Source organism: Hemicordylus capensis, chromosome 1 (genome assembly GCF_027244095.1).
Source record: "Hemicordylus capensis ecotype Gifberg chromosome 1, rHemCap1.1.pri, whole genome shotgun sequence".
Lineage (NCBI taxonomy): Eukaryota > Metazoa > Chordata > Lepidosauria > Squamata > Cordylidae > Hemicordylus > Hemicordylus capensis.
Genome location: NC_069657.1, coordinates 114,357,073 through 114,376,828, shown reverse-complemented (window position 1 = coordinate 114,376,828; position 19,756 = coordinate 114,357,073). Strand labels below are relative to the sequence as shown.

General features: G+C 45.4%; 1 protein-coding gene across 3 annotated transcripts in view; it reads left to right on the top strand.

Annotated features, from left to right (window-relative positions):
- The first annotated feature begins 2,395 nt into the window (after positions 1–2,395).
- Positions 2,396–19,756, top strand: part of FAR1 (fatty acyl-CoA reductase 1) — an 83,891-nt gene continuing 66,530 nt past the window's right edge. Inside the window, exon 1 of one of the 3 annotated variants that reach the window (XM_053271665.1) lies at positions 2,396–2,570. In XM_053271665.1, coding sequence (XP_053127640.1) covers positions 2,559–2,570 — 12 coding nt within the window. In that variant the 5' untranslated portion in view covers positions 2,396–2,558. The remainder of the gene's footprint in view (positions 2,571–19,756) is intronic. The other 2 variants (XM_053271636.1, XM_053271637.1) reach the window with 2 other exon arrangements.

Sequence of the window (19,756 nt, the reverse complement as noted above, 5' to 3'; positions counted from 1 at the left end):
ATTGAGAGGAAATATTAGGCACAATGCTCAAGCTGTTAGCCCGTTTGGATTTTTTTTTTTAATTGCTTTCCATCAGACTGTTGATGAGACATCTCTGTCAATAGGACAATTCCTCTGAATGCATCCTTAACAGGGCCCTGTATCTAGTCCACACCAGCCAGATCTGTTAGTTGCGGGGCCAGCGTGGTGTAGTGGTTAGAGTGCTGGACTAGGACCCGGGAGACCCGATTTCAAATCCCCATTCAGCCATGATACCTGCTGGGTGACTCTGGGCCAGTCACTTCTCTCTCAGCCTAACCTACTTCACAGGGTTGTTGTGAGGAGAAACCTAAGTATGTAGTACACCGCTCTGGGCTCCTTGGAGGAAGAGCGGGATATAAATGTAATAATAATAATAATAATGCTGAGCAGAAGGCGCTGACCGGTTCATATGGGCAAATGTGGTCTGACAGATAGCCTGGCCCCAAGCCATGTAGGGCTTTAAAGGTCAAGACCAGCACCTTGAATCTAGCCTGGAAGTGGAGTGGTAACCCATGAAGCTGCTACAGGATGGATGTAACACTCATGAAGCAACTTGCCCCCATGAGCATCCTTGCAGAATCATTCTGGATCAGCTGAAGCTTCCGAACCATCTTCAAGGGCAGATCCACATAGAGCACATTGCAGTAGTCCAATCTGGATGCTATCAATGCATGAATGACTGTGGTCAAGACCAACCTCTCCATGTAGGGTCACAACTGGCATACCAGCCATAGCTGGTAAAAAGCACTTCTGTACACTGCCACCACCTGTGCTTCCAAGGACAGCATTGGGTCTAAAAATGCCCCCAAGCTGAGGACTTTGTCTTTCAGAAGGAGTGTGACCCTCCCCAAGACGAGATTTACCTCATTACTCAGATGATCAGTTTTACTAACCGGGAGCACTCAGCCTTCCAAGCAGCTTTTGTTTTGTGCACAGTTCAAATGGCATACCAGGGCCGGACTGGGGGCACTGAGAGGGTGGTGGAATGTATGTTGGGAGGGTGCCGAGTATTTAATGGTGGGAGTTGGGGAGCAGGGGTGCCGTGTGGGTAAGGCGCCCCGGGAACATGCCCTGTTGCCCTGTGGGCCAGTATTGGTGTGCACGGAACCGCCGCGGTGCGGTCCGGCACTGAGGGGGGTCTACCTTTAAGGGCGGGGGGTAGTACTTACCCCTCCCGCCGCTCTTCCCCCTCCGGCGCTGCCTTTAAGAACGAAGTTTCAGGGGCGGCAGCGTTCCTCCCTGCCACCCCTGCCCCCGTCATTACCCGGAAGTCTTGGAAATACGAGTATGCATGCACGTGGCACGCGCATGGCGGCAACAGGCACACGCGGCGCGCACATGCGTATTCATATTTCCAAGACTTCCGGGTAACGACGGGGGCAGGGGTAGCAGGGAGGAACGCTGCCGCCCCCGAAACGTCGTTCTTAAATGCAGCGCCGGAGGGGGAAGAGCGGTGGGAGGGGTAAGTATTACACCCCCCACCCTTAAAGGTAGACACCCCCCCCTCAGTGACGGACCACCGGACCAGTCCGGTTCTGAACCGGTTCGGAGGCCTCCAACATGGCCTCCGAACCGGTTCGTGCACATCCCTATGGGCCAGTCCGAGCCTGTGGCATACAAATGAGGGGTGTGTGACTTGGGAGTGCACACTGACTCTCTAGGGGTCCACACCACACATCTTGGCTAATCCTGGGTAGGTAGCCAAGCTTGTGGTCATGAAAACACTACCCCAGAAGGGCGATGGGTCCAGTGGAAGAACCAGAAAAAATATTGAGGGGGCCAAGGACACTTTTGAGTGTTCCACGTTAGATTTGTAAAGGAAACAACTTGTCTGAAAGGGCGTTTGCCCCCCCCCCCAGAGTTGCCCTTGGTGGGGGAGTCTGACATAATACTGAACTCCGGAGGCAAGAGCCTCGGGATCTCTCAGTCATCCCCTCCTCCCCTCCCCACACTGTGGAAATGCCGCTCTCCCCCATGCTCACACCTCCCCACTCAGCGCTGCCGCCGCCGCCGCCCTCCACCTTTGCATCCCTTCCCTGCTCCTTCTAGCTGACCGGGGAGGCGGCTCTGAGTGCAACAGCCCTCCCCACCCCATCTCCTGCCCGCTTCCAGAACGGAGGCGCTGGAGAGGGGAGGGGCTGCTTCGCATGACTGAGGTCTATGACGCCGATCCTCCCCCTGATCTTGCAAGGAGGAGGAGGAAAAGCTGCCGCTACCGCCTCTGGGGCTGCCATTGCAAGCAGTTAGCCACCTTTCCTCCTTCTCGCCCCTTAGCGCAAGAAGCAGGCAGGCGGTCTCCTCCTCCCCCTCCCTCTCCCATCTGGCGAGTGCTCCAGTGCTGCTGCCCATTGTGCAGCGTGCCTGCCGGCGCAGTCAGCAGCACAGCCTGAAAGGGGAGGAGATGGCCTGCCGGAGGTGGCGGCTTTTGCGCCCAGCGAGCACTTCTTAGCACTGCGAGGAGCGAGCGAGGGAGGAGAGGCGCAGTGACCGGCGGCGAAGACTTCTTGTCAGCGGAGGAGGAGCGCTGCTCGCTCGCCATGGCATGTGAGGTGCGCGGATCTCTCTCCTCCTTGATCGAGGCATCCCCATTTAGCGGGGAGTACTTAGGGGCCGGGAATTGAGCAGTCTCGGAGACCGGGAGTCTCCTCCGGCCCTACCAGCTTGACGCGCCAGTCCCGACCGTGTCCCTACTTTGTCATGTTCTGCTCCTTCTTGCCTCAGCAAGACGGACGGAGAAGCAGTCGGGACTTCTCGCCAATTGCCCAGTTAGGGACGGAGCCGGAAGGCAGAGGTCAGGATGACCTCAGTTTTCCTGGGGAGGACTCAGGTGACAGAAACGGAGGCCATGAGCAAGGCATGGCATATCTGGTGGATATGCGCGGTGGTTGTTTAGTACTTACTGAGAATTTAGGAGAGCTGCTGGGATTGTCCCTTTTGCTAAGCAGGGTCTGTCCTGGTTGGCATTTGAATGGGAGACTACATGGGTGAGCACTGTTAAGGTATTCCCCTTAGGGCATGGGGCTGCTCTGGGAAGAGCACTTGCATGCAGAAGGTTCCAAGTTCCTTCCCTGGCATCTCCAAGATAGGGCTGAGAGGGACTCCTGCCTGCAACCTTGGAAAAGCTGCTGTCACTGTGTAGACAATACTGAGCTAGATGGACCAATGGTCTGACTTGGTATCCCTATGTGGGATGTGAATGTGTGTGCACACATGGATCCAATATGTGGCTGGGATACTCTTTCTTCCATATGTGAGCCCTAGCTCTGAGAGTGAGTCCTACCCAGGACAGAGGCGGTCCGTTTTTAAATACAATAATAATAATACCACCCTTCCAAAAATGGCTCAGGGCAGTTTACACAGAGAAATAATAAATAAATAAGATGGATTCCTGTCCCCAAAGGGCTCACAATCTAAAATCCTTTGTACATCGTTGTAGAAATACATGGAGAATGCAACTTCTCTCTCTTGCTAACTGGACAAAGATGCACCTTTTAAAAGAGGTGCTTTCTTATACTTAGCAGTGAGGAGAGCAACTGTCCAATTAAGCTAGCGTTGCATCCCTCCAGTGTCTGTCAGTGGCTGCCTCCTTTGTGTTTCTTTTTAAATTGTGGTCCTTTTGGGGGACAGTGAACCATGTTCTCATAGCTTTTGCTAAGTAAATGGCTTTGAGAAGCTTTTTTTCTAATTGAAAAGTGGGATATCAGTGTTCTGACGATGATGCCAATTTGGTTTGAATTTGCATTCTGCTCCTTCTTACCCAAGAGTCTTCAGTGGTGAGAGTTATGCATGTTCTAGACTGGAATGGGCTTTCTTTGGTAGCTCATGTTTCCAAATAGATTTCCTTGGAACCTACAAAGAGAATGGCTGTAGAACCCTAAGAACATAAGAACAGCCCTGCTTGATCAGGCCCAAGGCCCATCTAGTCCAGCATCCTGTTTCGCACAGTGGCCCACCAGATGCCATTGGGAACCTACAGTCAGGAGCTGAGGGCATGCCCTCTCACCTGCCATTACTCCCCTGCAACTGGTACTCAGAGGCACCCTGCCCTTGAGGCAGGAGGTGGCCTACAGCCCTCCGACTAGTAGCCATTGATAGACCTCTGCTCCATGAAGTCATCCAAACCCCTCTTAAAGCCATCCAGGTTGTTGGCTGTCACCACATCCTGAGGCAGAGCGTTCCACAAGTGGATCACGCGTTGTGTGAAAAAGTACTTCTGTTTGTTAGTCCTAGACCTTCTGGCAATCAATTTCATGGAGTGACCCCTGGTTCTAGTGTTGTGTGAGAGGGAAAAGAATCTCTCTCTCTCCACTTTTTCCACACCATGCATGATTTTATAGACCTCTATCATGTCTCCCCGCAGTCGTCTTTTTTCTAAACTAAAAAGCCCCAGGTGTTGTAGTCTTGCCTCAAAGGAAAGGTGCTCTAGTCCCCTGATCATCTTGGTTGCCCTTTTCTGTACCTTCTCCAGTTCAACAATGTCCTTTTTAAGATGTGGTGACCAGAACTGTACGCAGTACTCCAAGTGTGGTCGCACCATAGTTTTGTATAAGGGCATTATAATGTTAGCTGTTTTATTTTCAATCCCCTTCTTAATGATCCCTAGCATGGAATTTGCCTTTTTCACAGCTGCCGCACATTGAGTCGACACTTTCAACGAGCTGTCAACCACAACCCCAAGATCCCTCTCCTGGTCCATCACCGACAGCTTGGATCCCATCAGTATATACTTGAAGTTGGGGTTTTTCGTCCCAATGTGTATCAGTTTACACTTGCTAACATTGAACTGCATTTGCCATTTTGTCGCCCACTCCCCCAGTTTGGAGAGATCCTTTTGGAGCTGCTCACAATCCGTTTGAGATTTCACTACCCGGAAGAGTTTGGTATCATCTGCAAATTTGGCCACGTCGCTGCTTACCCCTGCTTCTAGATCATTTATGAATACATTAAAAAGCACCGGTCCCAGTACAGATCCCTGGGGGACCCCACTTCTTACTTCCCTCCATTGTGAAAACTCTCCATTTATACCTACCCTCTGTTTCCTGTCTTTCAACCAGTTAGCAATCCACACATGTACTTGTCCCTTTATCCCATGACAGCTAAGTTTCCTCAGGAGCCTTTGATGAGGAACTTTGTCAAAAGCTTTTTGGAAGTCCAGGTAGACTATGTCAACTGGATCACCTTGATCCACACACTTGTTGACACTCTCAAAGAAGTCCAGAAGGTTGGTGAGGCAAGATTTACCTTTGCGGAAGCCATGCTGGCTCACTCCGAGCAGGGCCTGTTCTTCTAGGTGCTTTACAATTTTATCCTTGAGGATGCTTTCCATCAATTTGCCTGAAACGGATGTTAGGCTAACTGGCCTGTAATTTCCTGGATCTCCCCTGGATCCCTTTTTGAAAATCGGTGTTACATTTGCCACTCTCCAGTCCTCTGGTACAGAGCCCGATTTCAGGGATAAGTTAAATATTTTAGCAAGAAGGTTGGCAATTTCACATTTGAGTTCTTTGAGGACTCTTGGATGGATGCCATCCAGCCCTGGTGATTTGTTAGCTTTCAGTTTTTCCAGACAGTTTAGAACATCATCCCTTGTCACTTTTATCTGACTCAGCTCTCTAGCCTCCATCCCTAAAAAGCCTGGTTCAGGAACAGGTATATGCTCAGTATCCTCTGCCGTGAAGACAGATGCAAAGAACTCATTCAGTTTCTCTGCAACCTCCATATCCTCCTTAATAATCCCTTTCACTCCCTCATTGTCTAATGGCCCAACCGCCTCCCTGGCAGGTTTCCTGCTTCTGATGTACTTAAAGAAGTTTTTGTTATTCCCCTTGGTACTTTTGGCTAAATGTTCCTCAAACTCTCTTTTTGCCTCCCTTATTGTCACCTTGCATTTCTTTTGCCAGAGTTTGTGTTCCTTTTTGTTCTCTTCGTTTGGACAGGCCTTCCAATTTCGGAAGGAAGTCTTCTTCCCTTTTATGGCTTCCTTGACGGTATCCGTTAGCCATGCTGGCATCCTCCTGGACTTAGTGGTACCTTTCCTCCTTTGGGGTATACAATCTAACTGGGCTTCTAGTATTGTGTTTTTGAGTAAACTCCATGCACTCTGGAGCGAAGTGACTCTCCTGATTTTCCCCCTCAGCTTTTTTTTCACCATACTCCTCATTTTGGAGAAGTTTCCTCTTCTGAAATTCAAAATGTCTGTGTTAGACATCCTTGGTGATTCTCTCCCCGCATATATGCTGAATTTGATGGCACTGTGGTCACTGTTCCCTAAAGGGTCGATGACACTGACATCACGCACCAGGTCCTGGGTGTCACTCAGAATTAGATCTAAGGTCGCCTTCTCTCTGGTTGGTTCCATGACCAACTGTTCTAGGGCACAGTCATTTAGCGTATCTAGAAATTTGACCTCTTTGTCCTGACTTGAATGTGAATTTACCCAGTCTATGTGTGGGTAGTTGAAATCACCCATTATTACAGCCCTGCCTCTCCTTGACGCCTCCCTGATTTCCTCCTGCAACTCCCAGTTACTGTCATCATTTTGATCCGGAGGGCGATAGCACGTCCGCAGTAGCATGTTTCCTTTCCGACCTTGTATAGTCACCCACAGGGTTTCTGTGGAGGACTCCAGTCCACTTAGGTTTTCTAGCTTATTAGATTCTATCCCTTCTTTAACATACAGTGCTACCCCTCCTCCAAGGCGCCCCTCCCTGTCCTTTCTGTAGAGTTTATACCCAGGGATAACAGTGTCCCACTGGTTCTCACTGTTCCACCATGTTTCTGTTATGCCCACTATGTCTATTTCTGCATTAGCAACCAAGCACTCCAGCTCACCCATCTTGGTTCGGAGGCTTCTGGCATTGGCATACAAGCCCGTATACGCTGAATCTCTCCCCTGATGTATGCTACTCTTTTGACTCTTTGACCTGCTGGCACAGGCTCCCATCTGCTCTTTATGCGGTTTTGCTCCATCCCCTTCTGTTTTATTTGCATTCTTTGCAGCCTCACACTTTAAAGGATGGCTTTTGCCAAACGGGATACTGCCCAGCTCCCATCGGCTGTTCCCCAAGTGTCATTTTAAAAGCTGCTCTGCAACCTTTTTGATTTTAAGCGCCAGCAGTCTGGTTCCATCTTGGTTCAAGTGCAGCCCGTCCCTTTTGTACAGGCCTTGCTTGCCCCAAAATGTGTCCCAGTACCTAACAAATCTAAACCCCTCCTCCCGGCACCACTGTCTCATCCACGCATTGAAACCCCTCAGCTCTGCCTGTCTCACTGTACTTGTGTGTGGAACAGGTAGCATTTCTGAGAATGCTACCTTGGGGGTCCTGGACTTCAAAATGCTACCTATCAGCCTAAATTTGGCTTCCAGGACCTCCCGACTGCATTTCCCCACATTGTTGGTGCCGACGTGCATCATGACAGCTGTCTCCTCCCCAGCACTGCCTAGGAGCCTGTCTAGACGCTGCGTAATGTCCGCAACCTTCGCACCAGGCAGGCAAGTCACCATGTGGTCAACACGTGGGTCACAAACCCATCTCTCTATCCCCCTAATGATCGAATCACCAACTACAAGGAGGGCCCCACCCCCCAGAGGAGTATCCCCTGTGCGAGAGGATATGGGCTCATCATCCACGGAAGGGGTCCCTTCTAAAGGAGCATCTCCCTCTTCCTCAGACTGATGTCCTCCTTGCCCAAGACCTTCATTCTCCCTGACAGCAGAGGAGCTACCAGCCCTGGAGTGGGATGCCTCTATCACATCCCTGAAGGTCTCGTCCACATGCCTCTCTGTCTCTCTGAGCTTCTCCAGATCCGCCACCTTGGTCTCGAGGGAACGGATTTGTTCCCTGAGAGCCAGGAGCTCCTTGCACCGAGCACACACCCACGATTTCTGCCCATGGGGCAAATAGTCATACATGTGGCACTCTGTGCAATACACTGGGAAGTGCCCCTTCCCCTGCTGACCTTCTATCTTCATACTGTTTTAGTTAGCTCTTTACAGTATTTAGGGAGCTTATTGTCCGTTTATTAGATATTTTGTTAGGATAGGTCTCAGCTGTAATGGTCAGCTATTTAACTGTCCAAACAGCCTTTCCCAAGAATATGAGGGATATGAGGGAGGGATATGTACTTACGTTCTCTTCTCCACCAGGCTCCTTGTGATCGCGATTGCGATCGCGATTTCAGGGGCTCGTTCCAGGCTACCCCGCACACTTCCCGCTAAACTCCTGCAAAACTCCTATGTCCTGTTTGCTATCCCTGTTCGCTATGCTCTCGGGCCTTCACCTCATATGTAGAGTAACCTTCCAACTATCACACAGGATGAGAGCCAAAGGAAAGGAATGTGGGGCCCCGCCCAGCCCTAGCTGACTCCACCCCCACCAATCAGCAAACAGTGCCTTTAGGGAACCCTAAGAACTCCTAGCCCTCTGATATCTTAACCCTAACAAGGAACCCTAGCAAGGAACCCTAACAAGTAACACTCACAAAGATAGAGAGACTAAGACCTACCCCTTAAAGAGAAACAGCCCCTGCAAAACTCTCCTCTTCTTGTTAGTTTGTTTGAGGGAGAAAAGGCTAGATGCTTAGAAAGGCTTGCTCACCTTCTCAGCTTCTCAGCTGTGTCTGCTCTTCCCAGAGTAGCCTTCCAACTCTCTGCTCTTCCCAGAGTAGCCTTCCAACCCTCCCATAGAGCTTGGTAAGGAGACATGGTGGATGAAATGTGTCTCACCTTTCTGTGAATTTATAGAGGGAGAAGATGTTCTCTGGGTCAATTTCAAAAATACCAGAAGTGACGGGTTTTTTTGGCTCTGTGGGCGCCAGGAGTCGAAAGCGACTTGATGGCACACTTTACCTTTACCTTTATATCAGTCAGCATCTTGAGTTGATATGGTTAAATAATCTCCCTTCTGAACAATCTCATCATGCACCTGATTTGCAACCTGGCAAATCTCTAAGCATGTAACATTGTGGGGGATTGCATGCATCTACTACCAGCTGACCACTCATGAGATCAGCTTTGGAAATACATTTATCTGAATAGTATATAACTAAATCTAAAATGTTTTTTTCTGTGCTGCTTTTCTGTGTCTCTGGCACATGAGAGCCAGTACACAAATATATTGTAGAAATCAAGGAGTGTAGACACCCTTTTACTAAACTGGATTCTTCTTGTACTTCGTTCTTCTTGTACTCAGTTAGAAAGCCATACTGTGAGTCTTTCACATAAATACTGAGACATGTGAAAGAGAACTGACTATATATAGGTATCTGCGTATCAGACACAGGAGGTGGTAGTATTATATTTCTGACCTTCAGATCTTGGGTCTCTATTGACCAACTTCTTTTATATCTCTCCCCCCTCCCCCGTTTCTCAGTTACTGGGCATGTGTGTTAATATTCTTCAAGAATTAACTGCTATACAGTTATATAAATGAAATCTTTTCTTGACAAATGGTGTCTTATCCTTTAAATATCCTAATTTCACCTCTGCAAGAGGATTGGTTGCATTCTTGCATTTTACAGTCCTTAAAGTGTGATTGGCAATGCATTAATTTCTTACAACAAAACTAGCTTTCCACCCATCTTCTGAGAGACCAGTTGCACTGCCAGTTTTGTTATCCTTGTGATTTAGTTAAGTTAACACAAATGTAGACTGAGCTGTAGTTTACACTGATAAAGCTGTGGGTGCATTTGTGTTATAGGTCAACAGCATCCTGATGCTCCAGCAAACACAAGGGTTAGTGTTAAACTAAGAAATGCAGAGCTGATTTCAAAATCTTTCCTCCATAGAATAAAAGCCCATGAAAATTGCTGTATAAAAATAAGACGTACTAAAATGAATGACAGTGAATGCCTATTGCTTCTTTCCAAAAGGCTATTGGAATGCATTAATTTCTGAATGGCCATTCAAATTACTATTACTACTATTTTATATATTGCTTCTCAACAAAAAAAGTTCTCGAAGACCACGTTAAAAAGTTCTCAAAGACCATTACATAGAAGAAGAATGAGAAGATAGTTCTTTGTCCCCAAAGGGTTCACAACTAAAAAGAAACAAGATAGACACTAATCACAGCCACTAGAGGGATGCTGTGTTGGGGCTGAATATGAGCAGTCAATCTTCTTCTGTAAATATAAATAAATCACCACTTTGAAAGGTACCTCTTTGCCAACTTAGCAGGGGTTGCATGAAATGCATGAGACAGATGATTGGCTGGTTACACATCCCTTATCCAAGCCATTTATAAAAATGTTGAACAGGACCCAGGAAGAGCCTTGTGGCATTCCACTCAATACCTCCCTCAATTCCAGGATAGCAATAGCAATAGCAATAGCACTTACATTTATATACCGCTCTATAGCCGGAGCTCTCTAAGCGGTTTACAATGATTTAGCATATTGCCCCCAACATTCTGGGTACTCATTTTACCGACCTCGGAAGGATGGAAGGCTGAGTCAACCTTGAGCCCCTGGTCAGGATCGAACTTGTAACCTTCTGGTTACAGGGCGGCAGTTTTACCACTGCACCACCAGGGGCACCAGGATGATGTGGAGACATCAGTATTCATTGGATAGAGCTGTTCAACTAGCTGCTAACCCACCCACAACATTACCACCTTGCCTATACATTACCATCTTGCCAACAAGGTTATCATGGGAGGTTTTGCCAAACATGAGCTTAGGTACAGTAGTGTCTGTAGTACATGCCCACTACCAACATCAAACTTCTAGCTACCATACACTATCGGGAATTCCCAGAAGTTGACTACAACTCTCATAATCCCCAGCCAAAGGTCATTGCAGCTGGTGATGCTGGAAGTTGTAGTGGACAACATCTGGACATCCCTGTTAGAGGGAACACTGCTACCAATGCATTTCCTGGAGAGTTGGTCTTGTGGTAGCAAGCATGACTTGTCCCCATAGCTAAGCAGGGTCTGCCCTGGTTGCATATGAATGGGAGACTTGATGTGTGAGCACTGCAAAATATTCCCCTCAGGGAATGAAGCCGCTCTGGGAAGAGCAGAAGGTTTCAAGTTCCCTCCCTGGCTTCTCCAAGATAGGGCTGAAAGAGATTCCTGGCTGCAACCTTGGAGAAGCCGCTGCCAGTCTGTGAAGACAATACTGAGCTAGATAGACCAATGGTCTGACTCAGTATATGGCAGTTTCCTGTGTTCCTATGCTTCTGCTGCCTCATGTTTGTTTACACAGCATCACCTACAAAAACCACATACACAGTGAGAGACTTCGTTTTTTCTTTCATTCTGTTAGTTCTAGTTTGCCAGAGCCACTGAGTTTTGACCTTTCTTTCAGCTCTTTTATTTGGGAATGTAAGCAGGAGACCCAGAGACTCAAAGGCTTTGTCCATCCATTAAGCCACAAATGGGAATGATCCCCACCCCAGCAACTGTGTTCTAGCTTTAAGGTTACCAGCAGTCCCTTATTAGTCCCATATTAGTAGAGACATCCCTTATTTCAGCCCAAAATTGACTGCCCCTTACAGGATGGCATTTATCCCTTATTTTCAGCTAATGGGAAGAACCTATGGCTCAGATCAAACCAATTATTTTAACTAATAATGGAATAATTAATGAGCTCCAACTCCTTTCACTTCTCTCTCTCTCTCTCTGGTTCTGGTGGGCTGCAGGCTTAGAGTTGCCAACAGCACCATATTGGGGACATTAACAAAAACAATAGCATTAGCAGTCATCAATTATTGGTGAACAGCATCATCCAGTTATTGGGATCATGAAAATCATGCAAGCAGTGACTGCTAGATAGCTTTCATACATGAGTACTATCTTTACTGGCTAACAATGCTTCTCTTTCTAGAAAATAAAATTACATCACACCCAGTTTGGCTAACCGTGGTTATATCAATAAGCAGAGGAAAAGTAATCTAAGTTGTAAATTGTACCATAGTTTAAGCTGAAAATGGTAAAGACACATAGAGCACTCAGGCTCTTAATTACTCCTGCATACTCCCCACTCATATCTCTTATTTAGGCAATGGAATGTTGGCAACCCAATCTAGCTCTGTGAATGAAGTAGGTAAACTCTGATTGGCTGTAAGAATATGTTTGGCCCTGCCTATGTGTTGTATTCTATCTAGTATCTCTTATGTTTTGTTTAGAAGTTGATCCCAGTGAGAATCCTGTAGGGAGTGTGGCGGGTGGAGTGAAAAAGAAAAAGGAGGTGACGGAGAAAATGGAGTTGTTTTTGAATAAACTCTTATATAGATTTAACTTGGATTGATAAGGGAAGCAGCTATAAAACATTTGGCAATGAGATTTTGAACCAGCTAAGTGTGTGAGCTTGCAAAACTGGTGACTGTTCCTGCAACTTTATTTCATTGCATCACTGGGCCTACATTCCTGAATTGCTTTCTACTATTGCTGCTGCTGACTGACTGTTTCTCCAACGTACTAACCTGTGCAATCCCTGAAGGTACTTTTCCCTTATCAATCCTGGACTCTGTTGTTCACTGGATGCCCACTGCAGCATGGCTCATATCCCACCACCACCTTTTTTTTTTTTCTTGTCCACCCCAGGAGAACCTGCTCTTTCCTGGAAACAATGGAGGACCTATTTCTGCAATTACTTCCTCACTATACAGTCCTCTGATCTTACTCCAGCAAAGCAGATTACTGCCTGGACCCTGAAGGCCAAATAATATATAATCATTTGCCCTTTCCTGCCAACTTGGAAGGGGAAGCCAATTTTTATGAAGCTGTTCTTCAAGCCTTAGATGGTTCCATTTCAACTCTACTTTGAATGTGATTGCTGAATGTTACAAGTTCTATTCTAGATCTCAATTGCCTGGTGAATCTATCGATCAATATGCCACAGCATTGCATGCCTTAAGTGTAATCTGGGAGTTTGCCAACTTTACTGATGAACTGATCAGGGATCATACTGTTATGAAAACAAACTGCTCTAAACTGTGTGAATAGAAAAGCTGCTATTGGAGTGGCAATTTACTTTGGATAAAGTTATAGAGATGGCTAAGAGGGTAGAAAATGCTCTTCACTGTGCCAAATGACTCTTTGGTATCCCAAAACCAGTTTTGCTCACTGTCTTGCATGGAAGAACATTTGTAACAGGTGCAAAAATGAGGACACTTTGCTAAGGTTTTCAAGTTTGCAGTCTGCTCCATTACTGATTCACTATATGATAAGGATGAGGCAGATGAACCACTTCCTGACAACATTTTAAGTGTGATGGAATCAGAACCTGCTTCTCCACACTGTCAAGTTACATTTTATTTTATTTATTTAATTTATATACTGCTTTTCCAAAAATGGCTCAGGGCAGTTTAATGGCCATGAAATGCAGATGCTGGCTCATTCTGGTTCTCTGTCCACAATCATTTCCCATCTTCTATACAAGACACTCCTGACCTTACTACATCAGATCTGCACCTGCAGCCTTCAGACATATACCCATGGAGATATGGAGGTTCTCCTGTTACCATAAATGGATACCTCACTGCTGCCCTGGAATTCATAGGACGTACTGCAGAAGGAAAAGTGTACATGTCACAAAAAGGAGTCTCAATATTGGGCTGGAAACATCAGAAAGATCTAGGGATTGTGTTAGACCCAAATAGCATGGAACCCATATTACAGATAATGGAGCATCCATATGCTGATATGATTGCTTATTTTTCTTTGTTTGCTGATACTCCTGGTACTACCATACATTTCAAAAATTAAATTCAGAAGAAGACAAATGCAGTACCTGTACAATACAAAGAGAGGAACATAACCATAGCATTGCACCAACCACTTAGAGAGAAGCTGTTAAGGCTACAGCATGCTGGCATCATAGAGCCTGTTGATTCCTTAGAATGGGGGTCTCCAATTGTTTTTGTGAGGAAATCAAATGGTACACTTCAAATGTCTGTAGATTTAAGAGATGTGAACTTCAATATCGTTGTGGATTGTCATCCATTACCCAATATCAGTGAAATGCTGCTTACTCTGAGAATATGCATTCTGTCACTGAAAAAGCTCTTGCATGTTTCCGGGCAATGAGGCACGTCAGGACTGACTTGTGGGGCAGAAAATCCACTTTACGGTCAGACAGTAAACCCTTATCTGCTTTATTTACTACTTGGGATCAACCCTCAAATATAGCCATATTGAGCAACTCCAAGAATAGCCATATGGATCACCAGACATGGATTTTGACTTCCAGGTGGAATATCTTCCAGGTGTTTGGAATAAAAATTCAGATTGTTTATCTCAACTTCTACTTCCAGGCCAAGAGGAGATCCCAAAAGACAAGGATGAAGGAGTGGTAATTGCGCAAATAGATTCATCCACTTGTGGAGTGATCATATCTTCTGAATGGAAAGTGGCCCTCAGTGCCAATCTCAAATGCTTACTGAACTTAAACATAACATAACTAATGGATGGCCACGCAAAGACCTGAACATCTTCAACCATACATGTGCATAACAAGTGAGCTCTGTCTCTCCTCAATGAGCTGGTGCTGAGGATTGATTGTTTGGTGCCAACCTCTTTACAAGCAAAAGTGATCAAAATTGCCTATGAAGGTTACCTGGGCATGAGCTTGACTAAAAGGTGAATCAGATAAAGTTTTGCGGGGGGCTTGTATGGACTAATTGAAAATGTGGTCAGGCACTGTATGACTTGTGCTGTATCTGACAAATCACAGAAGTTAATGGCTGATCCAGTTAATGGCTGCAGTTTTTACAAAGAAGGTCTTCCTAAAGAACTAGTGACTGACAATGGGACTTGGCTTACCTCATTTGAAATGGAGCAATATCTGCATTAACATGGTATCAAACACAATACTTTCTTTGTACCATGCTCAAGGGAATAGTAGAAAGACTGAACAGATTAGTGAAAGAGTTTACAACTGGCTACTACACAACAACAATCCTGGAAAGATGCAATCTGTGAAACCCTATTTGCTTATCGAATTACTCCTCACTCCACTCCAGGAAAATCACCTCTTGAACTGCAGAGAGGAACCAAAGCTACTACCAAACTTACACAATGGCAACAACTGATAGGGCTTTCCATGCCATCTCACCCAGAGCATGCAGAGATTCACGATCGGGTAAGGGAGAAGCAACAATAATACAAATTGTATATGGATCAGAAATGGGGTCCAAACAGTGAACATTTCAGGTGGGGGGGTCTTCGTTCGAGTACAGCTGCGTTATAGTGAGAAAGGTATGTCCCTGATATTCTGGACCAAAACAAATCTACATCAGAGGAGATTCTGACCTATTGGATAATGGAGATAAATGGAACACTTTGAGACTTTGTAACATGCATACTATGAGGAAAAAAGGGAAGGCAGAAGAGAAAAGAGGAACTGGAGAGGACTTCGATCTTGCCTCCTGTTTTGACCTAAGAGAGAAGGCTGATAAAAGTGATAGACAATCCTCTTCACCAGAAAGAACATCACTAACAGCTTCTATGCCAAAGATCCCAAGAATTGGGAGTAGTGTGCATGACAGGGTAAAGGGTAAAGTGTGCCATCAAGTCAATTTCAACTCCTGGTGCCCACAGAGCCCTGTGGTTTTCTTTGGCAGAATACAGGAGGGGTTTACCATTGCCTCCTCCCACGCAGAATGAGATGATGTCTTTCAGCATCTTCCTATATTGCTGCTGCCTGATATAGTAGCAGCAGGGGTTAGAACCGGCAACCTTCTGCTTGTTAATCAAGCATTTCCCCACTGTGCCACTTAAGGTGACCTTGTGCATGATAGGAGACCACCTAAAAGACTTTGACTTGGTCACTAAATATTAAATTCAACTCTGGTTATAAAAGCGAGGGATCTGTTGTGTTCTGTCCAGTATCTTTTATGCTTTATTTAGACGTTTGTCCCACTGGGGATCCTGTAAGGGTGAGAGGTGGAGTGAGAAAGGAAAAAGGAGGGGAAGGAGAAAATGGCATTTCTGAATAAAATCTTAGTTAAATCTATATACGATTACTTTGTGTTTTGAGGGAAGTAGCTATAAAACACTACTCCAACACTGTTTGGAAAAAATCACATCTGTCTCTTCACCTCAGTTTCATCTCCTCCTAGTGAACTGTAGCCAGTTCACTAGGAGGAGATGAAACTCCTTTGTTCCTCCTTGGTTAAGCTGGTCTTGAAACACTGTAACCTGTGAGTGCTTCTGCAAATTAGACCTGTAGAGCTAGAAGCTAACTTGCATTTTTTTCCTTTCATATATGCTTGGTGTGTTTATCTGCCTTGATCCTTGTTCCTAAATCTATTTTTATGTGTGTGTATATATATGTTTGTGCAAAATAAAGTCAAACTGTTGACCTACAGATACCAAATTTTGCATGAACAATCCTGCCACTGAAATTAGCTGAATTCACTCCTTTTTACACCAAGTTTAATTTTTTAAAATTGTTGTATTTTTAAGAAGAAAATCTGAATATAATCATCACATTTTAACTGAATGTGAACTGAATATAATCATCACATTTTAACTGAAGATTTTTTAACACTGAATAATCAAATCAATAATTCAAAAACCACATCAAAAACCCTGGTGGCGCAGTGGTAAAACTGCCGCCCTGTAACCAGAAGGTTACAAGTTCGATCCTGACCAGGGGCTCAAGGTTGACTCAGCCTTCCATCCTTCTGAGGTCGGTAAAATGAGTACCCAGAATGTTGGGGGGCAATATGCTAAATCATTGTAAACCGCTTAGAGAGCTCCGGCTATAAAGCGGTATATAAATGTAAGTGCTATTGCAATTGCTATTGCTATCATGCCCAAGAGAAGCAGACCTTTCTCGGATTCAAATTTACTATAATTCAAATTTACCATAGATAGTAATGCAATAAAATGAATGTGTGAAGTTGAAATCCTACTAATTTCAAACTGTTTTTACATCCCTTTTGCAAGCACATTAATAAATTATGTGATATTTACAGATGGTCCTTGAATAGCAGTTTCACCCATTCATTGCCCACCTCCATAAATACCAATTTAGTTATATTATTTATTTATTTTAATTTTTATTTTTACATTTATATCCCGCTCTTCCTCCAAGGAGCCCAGAGCGGTGTACTACATACTTGAGTATAGAAATATAGAATATTTAGTATAGAATATAGTATATAGCATAGAAGTATAGAATATAGAAATATTCATACTAATTACTGCAGTGGTAGTGTTGGTTCTTCAGTTTCTATCCCCCAACTAAATTGGTATACTGTTCAAACAGACATTCTCCTTGCTTCTCTGTTAGCATGCAGGGAGATTTAAAGAAGCAACACGAGAGGCATAGGCTGCCCCATCCACTCTTGTCTCTTGCACCACTTCTGTAAGCATCCCTGTGTGTCAAATGAGAAGCATGGGGAAAGTGGCTATTTAAAACTCCTTGCTGTGCTTTTCAGCTGATGTGCAGAGAGGTTTAAAGTTTAAATAGCCACTCTCCCTACACAGACTGCTCCATCCACTCTCACCACGAGAGTGGATTGCTTAGCTAAAGAACCTAACCCCATTTTTGAGTTAGGTTAAGCAGTTCAATATTGCAGTTCCCACAGTTACCCTTGCAATATTAGACCACCTGGATTTCATTTCTTGAACTTTCCTAGCAGTGTAATCTACACAAAATGACTTTGCCCGGCCAATGACGGGCCTCGCCTACTAATTTATAATAAAACTGGTTTTTGTATCTTGACCATGTGGGCTAGTCGTGTCTTTGAATGCTCTGATGGGAGTTCACACTCCCAATATGCCTGTTTTGCTCACACACTTTCCCCTGAAACCCAGAATACAAAGGGATGTTGCCTATGTCTTTCCAGCTGTGTAGATGGGAAGGCCAGAGGCTGCTGATTGCTAATGAGCTGAGAGACCTAGGTCCTCCTTACTGGGGGTTTTCAGGTTGGTATTAAGGAGTGCCAGCAGCAAGGACCCAATAAAACAGGAATCTTCAGGGGGTGGATTATGCCCAGTTGGCCCTCTCTGCACAATGATCCTCTATTACCCAGTTATTTGTGGCATTTTATATTTGAGCTGCCCAGGAAACAAACAACTTAAAACAGAATTGCAGAAGTTGGACCTGGAACTTGATATGGTATGTTTTTCAGACAGCTTCTTTAGAAGCTTGTCTCAGATTCTATACAACAGATTTTTGTGTACCGGTATTTATTTTGGGCCTACATGGGTGATGGCTAAAAGACAGCAAAAAAGGCTTCAAAAAAGAAGCAAAACTTAGATGTCACTCCTTAGTTATAAGAGAAGGAAAACAAGTTCATCTAGTGAGAATGATGTATTGGGCCATCAATGTTTTCAGTTTGAAGAACAAGAATTGCAAGTACCAACTGTGGAGGAATTCAAAATTATTGATTTTGAGCCACATGGCAGAAACATTTCTTGTGCACTACCAAGTCCTTGTTGCCAAACGCTTTATTGAAATCAAGATCCTGTACACTATATTTATAGTATTCCCATGATCTGTTAAACCAGTAACTCTAACAAGAAAAGGGAAATTAGTTTTGCACGAAAATTAGTTTCGCACGACTTGTTCCTGACCAGCCCATGCAGGCGCCTAGTAATCACCACATTCTTTTCTAGGTGCTCTCAGACTGAAAGCTTAATCATAGAAATGGGTCACATTAGCTATTGCTAATGAGGCATAAGTTGGCCTTTATCAACTTTCCAAAACTGAACTGCGGATCCCAATTAAGTATAAGCTACCTTTGTTGCAGCTTACAAAAGTGGTGTCATCAGTTGCAATCATGGTTCAAATCCTTAATATGAATATGAGTGCAGATCAGACTCAAACCAGACCGGGCATGTTTGGTTTTGTGCACCCACAAACCCTTCTGGTTTGGCTTGAATGCGAGCTGGTCCGGGGTTCAAAAAGTGGGAGGGGGTTTAACTCATCGCTGGGCCTGGGTTCATTTTGTAGCCTCTGGGGGCATAGCTGTAGGTGGAATGTCTCTGAAGCTTCCCCTTCACCCAGTCTTTTCTGGGCCAGTTCATATCATTTTGGGGACTTTCTGGCCCTCTCACAGTGGTTATTTTGAAGGCCACCACGCATGCACACAGGATATTTGCATCCTCAGACCTGGAACCTGGGCCCGGCTCAGGGCCGGGCCCTCAAGCCAGCTTGAGGGCAGTCTAGCTCAACCTCAAGCTGGTTTGCATAGGAACAGAAATTCTTGAATATGATGGCATATGGCTTGCAGGAACTGAGATTTTCAGTAGATTCCATGAAAGGGGTAGGAAGTACATTTTGTCCGTGCTTTTTTTCATGATCCCCAAAACAGTTAATTGAAGAGGCCACTTTTGAATATCCCAGAGCTGGCCCCAGTAACATAGGATATTCTTGTACTGATTAGGCAGTTGAGCCCGATCCTGGTGCTTCCCTGCTGGGTAGCCCAGGGTTTTCCCCTGAGCTTTTACTGGTAAGAAGGTGCATGTGTGCCCTCTTACCTTAGTCCCTGGTCGTGTCTGCCCGAGCAGGCACAAAGCCGGGTGCCTAGAGTGCCCAGCTCATGGGGAAATCCCCCAATGAACCACGCTCCTCACACAGTGAATTGTGGGATTTCTGGTTGTGGGCTGTGTTTCCCCAGTCTCCAGGATGCCACACTACTCACCACAGTGGCACTCATTCGGGAGCACAGTGAAGCGAGCGGGGCAGCAGCGTTGCTCTTGTGGGAGAAGGCAGGAGCAATCCTGCCTTTCCTCAGCTCTAAGAAAAAAAGGTTGTGTTTATGACCTCAGTAAGTGGA